Source organism: Triticum aestivum, chromosome 2D (assembly GCF_018294505.1).
Source record: "Triticum aestivum cultivar Chinese Spring chromosome 2D, IWGSC CS RefSeq v2.1, whole genome shotgun sequence".
In the NCBI taxonomy this organism is placed as follows: domain Eukaryota; kingdom Viridiplantae; phylum Streptophyta; class Magnoliopsida; order Poales; family Poaceae; genus Triticum; species Triticum aestivum.
In genome coordinates, this window is record NC_057799.1 from 526,191,058 (window position 1) to 526,204,938 (window position 13,881).

General features: G+C 45.0%; 1 protein-coding gene across 1 annotated transcript; it reads right to left on the bottom strand.

The window, feature by feature from the left end:
* Positions 1-1,159: 1,159 nt before the first annotated feature.
* On the bottom strand, positions 1,160-6,614 carry LOC123054228 (vesicle-associated protein 1-3). Its single transcript, XM_044477951.1, has 8 exons — positions 6,148-6,614; positions 5,961-6,031; positions 5,760-5,841; positions 5,568-5,683; positions 5,310-5,477; positions 5,175-5,222; positions 4,920-5,000; positions 1,160-1,521 (listed from the first exon to the last, which is right to left on the bottom strand). Exons 1-8 carry the CDS (start codon positions 6,194-6,196, stop codon positions 1,408-1,410), a joined length of 729 nt encoding a protein of 242 aa, XP_044333886.1. The 5' UTR covers positions 6,197-6,614; the 3' UTR covers positions 1,160-1,407.
* Between the last annotated feature and the right edge of the window lie 7,267 nt (positions 6,615-13,881).

Genomic DNA, 13,881 nt, shown 5'->3' on the forward strand with positions numbered 1-13,881 from the left:
CTACAAGCAATGATGAAATTCTTTCAAGTTTCAGACAGGCGGTCAAGAAAGGAAGAGCGGTGATGTTGAGTTCAGGTAACTCTTATGTGTGACACCCAATATGTGAGTTATTCACTTTCACGCAGGTCAGTGATCGGTGTGTGATGGCATGGACGGATACTCTGAAAGTTGGGAGCACAAACTAGAGTAATGAGGAACTTAATTTTGCTCGAGCGTTGACTGTGGTCAAGAAAATAAGGGACTACAAGTTGCAGGTGGAGTCATATGGAGTCTTTGGAGTAGCAGCGGTACTCATGGGATAAACTCAAGTCCAATGTACGTGGAAGTTTGATGCATTGACGAATCCAAGGTGGTGAAGAATATTCGCCAAGGTGGAGTTTGTTGGAGTTGTGTCGAATATTGTGTACAAGGTAGGTTACAGTTGGACTCTGAGTTGTATTGTGTTTAGATAGGATATGGAGTCGTGTCCTAATAGGACACTTGTATCCTAGGCCTCTCTTATATAGCGAGGGTAAACACACGATGTAACCTATGCCAACATAATAGCATAGGCGCGCAAGGGGGAGCCGGCGGCGTGTGCCGGCGCCCGGGTGGCCGGTGTGCGGTATTGTGACGGTGTCACGGGAGGAGCGCCCGTAGTCAGGCCCCGGGGATGTAGCCATATCGGTGAACCTCGTTAACAAATCTTGGTGTCATACTCGTGTGATTGCTTGGTCCTCGGATGATCGACGGTATGCCTTGGATTTATCCTAACAAGGACCAACCTCCCTCCATAAGATAAGAACTTGCCCTTCCAGCAACTCAATTTCTTTTCAAAGCAGACATGTCCGGGCAACAACATCGTCCTCATCGCACTCTTTTTTGAAGGTGTTGCTTGGTATGCGGCGTTTTGGAGTGCTATGAGTGTGGTGGGACGACTCCGGAGGGCGCAACGGTGGCGGGTCATCCACGTTTGTCGAGCTGTTGTTGTTGGCATTTGTTTCTCTTTTTTTCTTTTTCTTTTTTTGGGCTTGATGTGTTGTTGGTCTCAGCAGTTATTCCGTGTGGTTGCTATATTAATATAGCAGGGCTCAAGCCTATTTTGAGAAGATGTGTTGAATTGGCAGGAATATGCACTTCATACATATGTGATAGACAAGGTCGGTCATGGATTTTGACGTTGTGTGGCACATAGAAAAGTACTACCTTTGTCCGAAATTAGTTGTCGCTGAAATGGATGTATATAGATGTATTTCTATGTTAGGTACATTCATTTGACCGATAAGTAATTCTGAAACTCCTAGACACAACTCTGCAACTGATGAACCATATATACATGAACTTGGTGTATGTTCTTCCTACGTAAGATTGACAAGAACTGGATCCGTTTCTAGTCCTAGCGCCTGTGTTGCGGTACTTATTATGTGACTAAACCTTTATGTGCTTCATCAAGTGTCCGATGAAGACAGATGACATGAAGACTAACAGCACAAACATTACGGAGAAGCCCTGTTGAGGTGATCCTGCTTCCCTGAGCAGTTCCTGAAATAAGGCCAGGATGAGATGTTCAGATATCTGACAGTAAATAAAATACTTCCTCTGTCTTAAAATAAATGTGTTAAGTTTAGTATAACTTTGTACTAAAGTTAGTGTACAAAGTTAAGACATTTATTTTGAGACGGAGGAAGTACATACCTACATAGGCAATCATTTAGAAATCAGGACATCAGATATTTCAATGGACAAAGGTGCCCCACAATCTTGTGACCCCACATGCTAATTGCCTTCAATGAGAACCTCATTAAGATATTACTAGTTAGCTTTCCTTAATCCTTGCCTCTTTCTTTTCCGGGAGTTATCACCAAATGCCGGTGCTTACCTTATCGATCAAAGGTGTAGTTTTGAAAGTCTTACTGGATTGTCACTACTAGAAAAAGTTAAGTCAGTGCTTCATCTTTACTTTCAAGTTTATTTTTTTATCCCTAAAAGAATCTATTGGTAGAGTTCATTATCTCTCAACAATTGGTTAAGTTTGGCACTTATAACTTTAAAAATACCTAACATATGTGGTCACTGAACTCAGTCAGAATTGTACGACAGTATGACCAATGGCATGGAGGTGATTCGTACGGGATGATGCCCAATCAGCACAAGAATACATAATTTGTCTTTGTCAGGGCATCTCTAAAACGGACCCGTAAAACTTTCACAACCGTCCGGATACGGGCTGTCCGGACCGTGGAAGTCATCCAACACCGACTTATATCGGTCCGGACGTGATTTCTCCCGCAAACCGGAGACGAAAATGGGGAAGGTTCACGGGAGTCTAGACCGCTCCCAAGCCCGCATATGACCGCCCTGGCCCACCAAAAAACCCCTCTCCCTCCCACGCGTGCTCCTGCCCGGCACCAGCTGCCCGCATTCATGCCGGTGTAGAGCGCGCCGCTCCGCATTGAAGACGGCTCAGGTCGGACGCGACCTCTCACTGCATCCGCCATTGAAGCGGCGCGCCGGCCGAGGGCGCCGCACGCTGCACGCCCGGCCGAACAGGCCTCCTTGCCGCATTCATACGCCTCCATTAACCCCCGCGTGGAAGCCGAGAAACCTACTCCGGCCACACATCCATTCAGGAGCGGGCCGGCATTAAACGCAACGTCGGTCGAGCTCCTCCCATCCGCCCTCTATTTAAACGATGGCAGGCGCCGGGAAAGAATCACACCCCTCCGCCGCTCCCCCATCTCCTCCATCACCACTCCACCATTTTGATGGCATCTGACGGGCAGGAAGAGCAGTTCTTCGGCATAAAAGGCGGCATGGTGGCCCGCCGAGCCCGGCGGATACGAGCGAGGCACCTCGCTGCTCCACCTCCCTCCCCTAGGCCGACGGAGCAAGTTGCCGCCCCAATCCGGCGCGTGGTTCAGCAACTCGCCGCTCCAAGCCAGCTCGCAGAGGAGTGGCAAGTTGCTCCAGGCCGGCACGGAGGGAGCATGGCGGCACGGGCATGGACAACGCTGCGTCATACCGCCCCTCCAGTGCCTACGACCACGTCATCCGCCGTCGACGCGCGCGTAGTCGCGCCATGCAGACAGAGAAAGAAGGCGGGTGCGCGGAGGAGAACGACGAGTGGTGGCCAGCGCATCCGCGTCCACGTCCACTAGCAACTTCGAGGAAAAGTAGAACACGGGAGACCGCCGCCGCTTGGGTCCCAAGAAGGCCACCGCCGGTGCATCGCCGACTTGTACAGCAGGTGACGTGCCCGGTTTTTCTTTATCTTAGACCACCCTGGCCTGGGCGTCCACGGAAGCACCCTTCCCCTCTAGCTGAAGCACCCTCTTCGTCACACTCCGATGAGCGGCGCAACCGGACATAAGGAAGACACGGAGGAAGAATATGCATCCGGGACTCCTGGCAGTCCAGTGACGAAGGGATCCGCCGCGACTGGCCATAGACTAGTGTAGTGTATCTGTGTCGTGGGAGCAGAGCTACGCGCGACCGTATGTGCACATAGTTTAACTTTTTAGTTAAAATAATTCCAAAATATAACCGTTTGCGTCCGGTTTGTATGAAATCCGTCATGTTTGTATGAAATCCGGTCGAGTATGCTTGAAATCTGGCCGTGTTTGCACGAATTTCATTCGGCTTGTTTGAGTTGTTGTGAAAATGTATGCGACTAGCGTTAGATGGCTATCTCCCGCATCCATGGCCGCGGACTGGTCTCTCCTATCCGTGGATGGATGCGGGAGGTTTTTGCGGGTTGCCGTTGGAGATGCCCTTACTACCTCTATCCGGGTTCTAAGTTGGGCACGGTTTTAGGTCTCCAATTTAGTAACTAGCAAAACCTTTTATAGGCAGCAAAAATTATATCTTTACATTCTCAGTCGAATGAACTTTCAGAGTGTGTTCCCGACTTACAAATCGTGATGGAGGGAGTAGAAAACATGTGAAAAGGGGAACAAACATTATGTTAGAAACTAAATTTGTATTTAAAATATAAAAAAGTGGGTGGATTCCAAAAAACAAAAAGATTTTGTAAAATACAAAAATAAGATATTTTTTTTACAAATATTACCTCAGAAATACTAAAACTTTTTTTTGCGGGGATAGAAATACTAAAACTTTGAGATAGCTTAAGATAAGTTAGCAAAGAATTATGGAAAAATGGAAATGTGGAAATATATGCTGAATAAACATTTTTTTTCATGAATTAGTTTTTTAAAATATGTATGGATTTCTAGATTATTGTTTAATTCCTTTTTTTTATAAATTTTATAGAATAGCTTGCTAAAGCTTTTATTTTTGGTTTGCATTTTTCCTTTTAATTATCTATAGAAAACTCATTGAAAATCCAATGCACTGATTGGCCATATTGCTTCAAGCGAGACCAGGGACACAATTTTTTCAATATTACTCCCTCCATTCCAAAATAAGTGTCGTAGTTTTAGTTCATAGTACTCCCTTCGTTCCAAAATAGATGACTCAACTTTGTACTAAGTTAGTTAGTACAAATTTGAGTCATCTATTTTGGAACGGAGGGAGTAGAAGCTAACTGTCCAATTTATCTGGGTTTAAACTTCATGGGCCAAAACAAAACACGACTAATGGTTGAGAGGTCAAAAATAAATTTTTATGTTTTATGTCATGATAAATATTTTCCTTGCATCCAGGCATTCACATAATTTTCTATCATAATTTCAGAGTTTGTCTAGATTTTTAGGAGCAAATTATATCCATTCCAACATTAACATTTACTGCCTTCATTTTTCATTTTGGAACCATCATGATATCCGATTGGTTTTGCATGCATACTACTATGAATTTTAGGAGAAGTAACATGATTTAAGCAAATAATGTTGGATGTTACACTAAGATTAGTATGTATTTGAAGTACCATAACTGAATACCATCTGAGGAGTAGAAAAGGAATCTGAATGGGGTCTTACCATATTTTGCTGAAGTCTTTTCTGATTTTCTTCTCTTGTAGATACTTTTTCTCCAACAAGCGTCGGTACTACAGAGGCACCCTAAACAAAAACATGCAATAGAAATAGGTCAACATAATACTTGTGAGTACTAACTCAATGAACAGTATTTGATGAATTCGATATGTGTTCAGATATATGTAGAACTGCATGAGTTTTGATATGTGTTCAGATATTTGTCAGTGTGCAGTGTGTTTTGACTGGGGAATGAATTACCTTGGTACATGAAGGTTTGGCTCCAGAATTATCCATGCATCTAGATGCCTGAGAAGCAAATGAACACATGGTCACAAGAAAAGGCATGATATTGTTCTTGATGCTGCACAAAAGAACAGTGATGCTATCACTTACCGCATCAAACGCTGAGGAAACTTTCGCCTCATAGCCCATCGTCACCTCTGACCGAGGGGACGCATCCTCCTCCTCTGCCTCCTCGGGCACCGGCGATGGGGGATTAGCAGCAATGTAAACCACCCGCAGCTTGAACTCCTCGATCAACCTACCCGGCGCCCTAGTGAACTGCACAAACCGTCGCATTACGCTGGAGAAAACGTACCGGATAAACAGGCATCCATCAGTCAGCAGGAGATCGAAGCACAATGAACCTACCAGTTCAGGGACGAGATCTCTCATGGTGGCCCCGTCCCGCGCCACGGCGCTCTGCACGAGGAATTTGTCCTTGCAATGGTGATCCAGCTGCATGTCCCTGGGAGCCTGCATCGTAACTAAACCGACCCCATGCCCAGCGCTTCAGCAACGATGACACAGTGGGCATCAGAGTCAGACAAACCGATGAATCACCTGTGACGCTGCAGGAGCTCCGGGGCAGCAGAATGCCGCAGGTGTGGCGCACCGAGTACTTCCTCGGGTTCGTCGTCTTCACCTGCGGATTGGAATTTGCAACCATGGCAATCCGTCACCCTCCCACCCAATGGCGCCGCGGACAGAGACAGGGTAGCAGCAGAGCGCGAGGACAAAAGAGGAGGGTGTTCAGTCATTCACCTTGAACGCCACGTACTTGTCGGTCTTGTTGATGAGCTGCATGCAGCACGATCGCTGCCTCTTCACCTCGTCTTCTCGATCATGGCACGGAGAGGAAGCAAGAAGAAGAAAATCAGCCCAAGAGAGCTCCGAAAAGCGCCGCTGAATTTAGGTAGGGGATAGGGGTGGTTCTTGAGGGGGTACTTACAGGGGATCTTGAGCTCGGACGGGCAGACCCGAAGCAGAGTGCTGCTCATGGCTCCGATCAGAGAGCTCTGCGAGAACCACGAACAGCGAAGAGATTCGATCGTTGCCCCTAGAAGTGCTCCTGCTTCTCAAGAACCAAACCAGTGCAGTGAACTGGACGGCGTGGGAGGTGGTTGGGTCGGCGGCGGTTCCTGCCTCCGGAAGCAAAGTGCGGGAATAAATCGCAATGATGGTGATGATGATCTGGAGCCGCGGGGAGCAGCTCGGGACGCAGAGGAATATGATATCCTCAAGAATAGTGGTGGTTTGGCCTCGTCTTTAGCCGCTCTTGGGTCCTGGGTGGTGGATTGGGTTGCACTTGCAGCGCACACTGCAGGGGCAGAGCCGCCGGCGCCGGAGGATGCGATCTCGCGATCGCATTGGTAGGATGCGGCGTCCACGTTAGGCTAAGCTCTGCTCTGACTGTGCCTCGTCGGGATTTCCCCCCTTTCTAGCTCGACTTTGGGACAATGGGACGTGACATCTTTTTTGTTTGTTTGTTTGTTTGATGATTGTGGGATGTGATGCGTTACCATACAACTGAATTATGTGAACATGACCGAAAGCGGTAACCGATTACTGGTGGAATGGCATCGCCTGGGTCACTGTAAAATGGCACTCTCGAAAGAGAAGATGGATTGGGTTGGGCCTGGGTAACTAGCTAATGGATTGGGTTGTCTGCTGCAAGATGGAGTGGGTGACTAGGCTTCTCATCTTGATTAAAGGCCGCCGGGGGGTGGGTCAGGGCCAGGTAGCAGTGGTTGCCAAATCAATTATCGTATCGGTGAGATATCAGCTTCAGCACTACGACGAACTAGAATATTTTCAGAGTAGCCAAAACTGGACGAGAGTAGTGTGCCAGGCTGACTGCGATGTAGTTCCACACCCGCGCTTTATGGCACACCCATAACATTTCTTTTCTTTTTTGAAATTACACAGCCATAACATTCACCGCACGTCTGCTACTTTTCTTCTTTAGCTTTCAGGCTTTGCATAGTCACTGTCCAGTGTCCACCAATCTAGATGTATATATTATACTGGTACTTTTAAGACCCAATCCACAACGCTTCATCACCCAGTTTCTGTATTGTGGGCCATCGCTGAAAATATTCGTCATTAGGTTGTGCAATAAAGTTGCAGCTGTGCCAGATACTGCTCACCTTTCGTGTTGTATTAGAACACTAGTCATCTGTCTGAAAGCTTTCATATTCCATACCCCAAGCATCAGCAGTAATGCGGAGAAACTTTACACCGAGTGAAGTCTATTTTAAACCTTGAGGTTGTAGGGCTCGTCGCAACTATTAGGTTGGAAGCATTCCTACTCCTCGAGGGAGCCGCATGGTATGTATATATTGTGGACGAGAAGATGCCCTTGTCGTGGCGTAGAAGTCAGGAACGATCGATCTCCTGATCTGACCGTTTACAAGAGAAAGAGGAGTTTAAACAGAAGTACAGAAGGAGGTTGAGATTACATGGACTCTTGATAACCAATATATCTAACACCCTTCCTTAATCTCGACTATCCTATATTTAGATTCCTCTTGAATTCTTCAAATAGCTTGACTGGCAAAGCTTTAGTAAAACCGTCTGCCACTTGAACTTTGGAAGGAATGAATCGAATGTCCAACTTTTTCTCTGCAACTCTTTCTCGCATAAAATGAAAATCAATTTCAATATGTTTGGTTCTATCATGAAACACTAGATTTGCAGAAAGATAAGTTGCTCCCAAATTATCACACCATAGACATGAAGTGCGATGTTGCTTGATTCCCAACTCATGAAGTAATGATTCTAGCCAAATAATTTCAGCTGTAGCATTTGCTAGAGATTTGTACTCTGCTTCTGTACTTGATCTTGACACTGTAGCCTGTTTCCTAGCACTCCAGGAAATAAGATTAGAGCCAAAAAATAATGCAAAACCTCCAGTTGATTTTCTACCATCACTGCATCCTGCCCAGTCGGCATCAGAAAAAGCACTAACAAGAGTAGAATTATAGCGTCTGAACTGAAGACCTAAACTTGCAGTATGTTTTATGTATCTTACAATTCTTTTAACTGATGTCCAGTGTGCAGTAGTAGGTGCATGCAAATACTGACAAACCTTGTTGACAACAAAAGATATGTCTGGCCATGTCGATGTTAAGTACTGTAAAGCTCCCACAGTGCTTCTGTATCTAGTGCTCTCTTCCTCTTTAAGTGGCTCTCCTTCAAATGTTGAAAGTTTTTCTGAAGATGACAATGGTGTGGGTGAAGGCTTGCAGTCCTTCATCCCCATACGGGGTAGAAGTTCGGTAGCATATTTTTCTTGACTCAACAATATGCCATCTTGAACTTTCTTAACTTCAATGCCTAGGAAGAAATGTAGATCACCAAGATCCTTGAGGGCAAATTCTAAACTTAGATCATGGAGAAGAGCATTAATGGCACTTTGTGAAGAACTTGCAACTATAATATCATCAACATATATTAAGACAAACATAACTGTGTTTGCCTTGTTATAAATGAAAAGTGACGTGTCAGCTTTGGATGCAACAAAACCAAGATGCCTTAACTGAGAGCTCAACCTTGAGTACCATGCTCTTGGTGCTTGTTTTAAACCATAAAGAGCCTTATCAAGTTTGTAAACATAATGAGGTGTTTTCTTATTATCATACCCAGGCAGTTGTTTCATGTAAACCTCCTCTTCCAGAGCACCATGCAAAAACGTGTTCTGAACATTCAGCTGTCTGAAGCTCCATCCTCTGGATACAACAATAGAAAGCACAAGTCTAATAGTTGCAGCCTTAACAACGGGACTGAAAGTATCCTCATAATCTAAATCATAATGTTGTTTAAAACCCTTTGCAACTAGACGTGCTTTGTACCTGTCAATTGAACCATCTGCCATTTTCTTGATTCTATAGACCCACTTACAGTCAATGACATTTTTACCTCTTTGATTTGGTACAAGATGTCATGTTTTGTTTCTCATAAGTGCACAATATTCTTCATCCATTGCCTTTTTCCATCTAGTATCTCCAAGTGCATCTTCCAGCTTTGTTGGTTCTCCTGTAACACACAACATGCCATACGGTATAGTGCCATCAGTTTGAATTTTTGGATTTCTTATACCTTTCTGCAGTCGGGTTGTGACACGCGAAGTTACAGCTGGTTGCAGCCTAGTAGACTGTGATGGTTGTTGCGCAGGAGATGCTGCAGAAGACGAAACCATAGATGATCCCGGAGAAGAATCAGATCCATTTTTCACAGAAGATCCTGATTTTCAAGCATCGCTCGCTCCTGAGTTTTGGGCCGCAGAAGATCCTGACCCGAGCACTGCCTCCTGCGCGCGCGTGGGCTATGACGATCCCGAGCCTGTCACCATCATGGGCCCGTGCATTTTGATCATTTTCTGCACTGTTCTTTGCATCGTTTTCTCCAGTAACCTGCACAGGTGTAGACACAATACTTGGAATGGAAAAATCATCAGTTGGATTAGTACAATTGTCGCCCCCATGATCAAATGCTCAAAGATTTGGTGGAAGAAGAAGAATTTATTTTTTAAGAAGAGCTCCGGCATTTGGGTGAAGGGATTCAAAAGGGGAAACGAACTCGTCAAAAACAACATCACGAGATATATAAACCCTTCATGTAGATACATCTAGACATTTGACTCCTTTGTGGATTGGATTGTAGCCCAAAAAGACACACTTCTTGGAACGGAAAGCAAGCTTGCGTGTATTATATGGTCTAAGATTGGGCCAGCATGCACAACCAAACACACTAAGTGAATTGTAATTAGGAGTAATGCCAAGAAGGCGTGTGATAGGAGTCTCAAATTTAATGACTTTGCTAGGGAGCAAGTTGATGAGATAAGTGGCTGTCAAGAATGCTTCATCCCAAAATTTTAGTGGCATAGATGAATTTGCTAAAAGAGATAGTCCTACCTCAACAGCATGGCGATGTTTTCGTTCGGCAGAACCATTCTGTTGATGAGCATGAGGACACGAGACATGATGGGAGATACCAAGTTGCTGAAAGAAGGAATTTAGCTTCCGGTATTCACCTCCCCAGTCAGTTTGCATGACAATGATCTTAGTGTTCAGGTTTCTTTTAACAAGATTCTAAAAATTCTTAAAAACTTGAAACACTTCAGATCGTTTCTTAAGAAGATATATCCAAGTAAACTTACTATAATCATCAATAAAGCTTACATAATATGAGTGTCTACTAATTGAAGTAGGAGCTGGGCCCCAAACATCTAAGAATACAAGTTGTAAGGGTGCAGTAGAGATACTAGTAGAGACATGATATGGCAGCTGATGAATTTTAGCTTGCTCACATGGATCACAAAGTGACTCAATGCTAGCCTCATGAGAATGAGGGGGCTTATTTTGACTAAGAATAAGTTTGACAATAACTGCTGAAGGATGACCTAATCTACTATGCCACTTTTGCAGAAGACGGCTTGATGGCGACAAAAGCTTGCTTATTTGATGATGGTGATGATGAAGATATGAGTGAGTAAAGGCCTCCCACGCACTTGCCCCTAAGAAGTACTCTCCTCGTGTCCAAGTCCTTAACCAAAAAGAAATAAGGATAAAATTCAATGAGAACACGATTATCAAGAGTAAACCTATGAACGGAGACAAGATTTTTTGACGTTTCAGGAACATATAGAATTCTGTTTAGACGCAAGTTTTTCATGGGGGTATTACAATTGAACTACCAACATGAGTAATTTTCATACCAGAACCGCTTGCGGTGTGAACTTGATCCGGTCCATGGTACTTGTCTCGGATTGTTAGCTTGTCCACCTCATGTGTGATGTGATTTGTGGCTCCATTGTCCGCGTACCAGTTGGTGTCGATGCCATAGTCACCATTGGTGCAGCATTTGCCTCCTTTTCCTCATAATCATCTTCCTCATAGCGATCCCAACATGCACGGGCACCTCCTGCATGAAACTTGTAACAGATCTGGCACTCGGGGTAATCCTAAGTTGGTTGTTGACGCTGCTGCTATTGTGAATGACCTCGGTAGCCTCTGGCACAATTGACGCTAGAGGGAGTGGGAGGACGCCTTCCTCGGCCACGTCCTCTCTTGCCGCGGCCGCGACCTCTATTGTTGCGCCCCTTCCTCTGTACACCATGTTGGCTGAAGAGTTGAAGCCAGTGCCATCTGCTCCATCGCCCAACATCTCCACCCTTTGATCGAAGGCGGAAATTTGGGCAAAAAACTCATCCACAGTTATAGATGTCTGTTGGGGAACGTAGTAATTTCAAAACAATTCCTACGCACACGCAAGATCATGGTGATGCATAGCAATGAGAGGAGAGAGTGTTGTCTACGTACCCTCGTAGACCGTAAGCGGAAGCATTATGACAACGCGGTTGATGTAGTCGTACGTCTTCATGATCGACTGATCCTCAGTACCGAACGTACGGCACCTCCGCGTTCAGCACACGTTCAGCTCGGTGACGTCCCGCGAACTCACGATCCAGTAGAGCTTCGAGGAAGAGCTTCCTCAGCACGACGACGTGGTGACGGTGTTGATGAAGCTACCGACGCAAGGCTTCGCCTAAGCACCGCTACAATATGACCGAGGTGGATTATGGTGGAGGGGCCACCGCACACGGCTAAGAAACATCAATGATCAACTTGTGTGTCTATGAGGTGCCCCCTGGCCACGTATATAAAGGAGTGGAGGAGGGGGGGCCGACCTAGCTATGGCGCGCCCTGGAGGAGTCCTACTCCCACCAGGAGTAGGATTCCCCCCTTCCATGTAGTAGGAGTAGGAGAGAAGGAAAGGGAAAAGAGAAGAGAAGGAAGGAGGGGGCACCGCCCCTCCCCCTAGTCCAATTCGGAGTAGGCCTTGGGGGGCGCACAGCCTCCCCTCTCTCTTTCCCCTAAAGCCCAATAAGGCCCATATACTCCCCGGCGAATTCCCGTAACTCTCCGGTACTCCGATAAATACCCGAACCACTCAGAACCTTTCCGATGTCCGAATATAGTCGTCCAATATATCGATCTTTACGTCTCGACCATTTCGAGACTCCTCATCATGTCCCCGATCTCATCCGGGACTCCGAACTACCTTCGGTACATCAAAATACATAAACTCATAATACCGATCGTCACAGAACTTTAAGCGTGCGGACCCTACGGGTTCGAGAACTATGTAGACATGGCCGAGACACGTCTCCAGTCAATAACCAATAGCGGAACCTGGATGCTCATATTAGTTCCTACATATTCTACGAAGATCTTTATCGGTCAAACCGCATAACCTCATACGTTGTTCCCTTTGTCATCGGTATGTTACTTGCCCGAGATTCGATCATTGGTATCTCAATACCTAGCTCAATCTCGTTACCGGCAAGTCTCTTTACTCATTCTGTAATACATCATCCCGCAACTAACTCATTAGTTGCATTGCTTGCAAGGCTTATAGTGATGTGCATTATCGAGAGGGCCCAGAGATACCTCTCCGACAATCGGAGTGACAAATCCTAATCTCGATCAATGCCAACTCAACAAGTACCATCGGAGACACCTGTAGAGCACCTTTATAATCACCCAGTTACGTTGTGATGTTTGGTAGCACACAAAGTGTTCCTACGGTAATCGGGAGTTGCATAATCTCATAGTCATAGGAACATGTATAAGTTATGAAGAAAGCAATAGCAGTAAACTAAAACGATCAAGTGCTAAGCTAACGGAATGGGTCAAGTCAATCACATCATTCTCCTAATGATGTGATCCCGTTTATCAAATGACAACTCATGTCTATGGTTAGGAAACTTAACCATCTTTGATCAATGAGCTAGTCAAGTAGAGGCATACTAGTGACACTCTGTTTGTCTATGTATTCACACATGTATTATGTTTCCGGTTAATACAATTCTAGCATGAATAATAAACATTTATCATGAAATAAGGAAATAAATAATAACTTTATTATTGCCTCTAGGGCATATTTCCTTCAGTCTCCCACTTGCACTAGAGTCAATAATCTAGTTCACATTGCCATGTGATTTAACACCAATATTTCACATCACCATGTGATTAACACCATAGTTCACATCGCCATGTGACCAACACTCAAAGGGTTTAGTAGAGTCAGTAATCTTAGTTCACATCGCCATGTGATTAATACCCAAAGAGTACTAAGGTGTGATCATGTTTTGCTTGTGAGAGAAGTTTAGTCAACGGGTCTGCCATATTCATATCCGTATGTATTTTGCAAATTTCTATGTCAACAATGCTCTGCACGGAGCTACTCTAGCTAATTGCTCCCACTTTCAATATATATCCAGATTGAGACTTAGAGTCATCTGGATCAGTGTCAAAACTTGCATCGACGTAACCCTTTACGACGAACCTTTTGTCACCTCCATAATCGAGAAACATATCCTTATTCCACTAAGGATAATTTTGACCGTTGTCCATTGATCTACTCCTAGATCACTATTGTACTCCCTTGCCAAACTCAGTGTAAGGTATACAATAGGTCTGGTACACAGCATGTCATACTTTATAGAACCTATGGCTGAGGCATAGGGAATGACTTTCATTCTCTCTCTATCTTCTGTCGTGGTCGGGCTTTGAGTCTTACTTAACTTCACACCTTGCAACACAGGCAAGAATCTCCTTCTTTGACTGTTCCATTTTGAACTACTTCAATTTGTCAAGGTATGTACTCATTGAAAAAACTT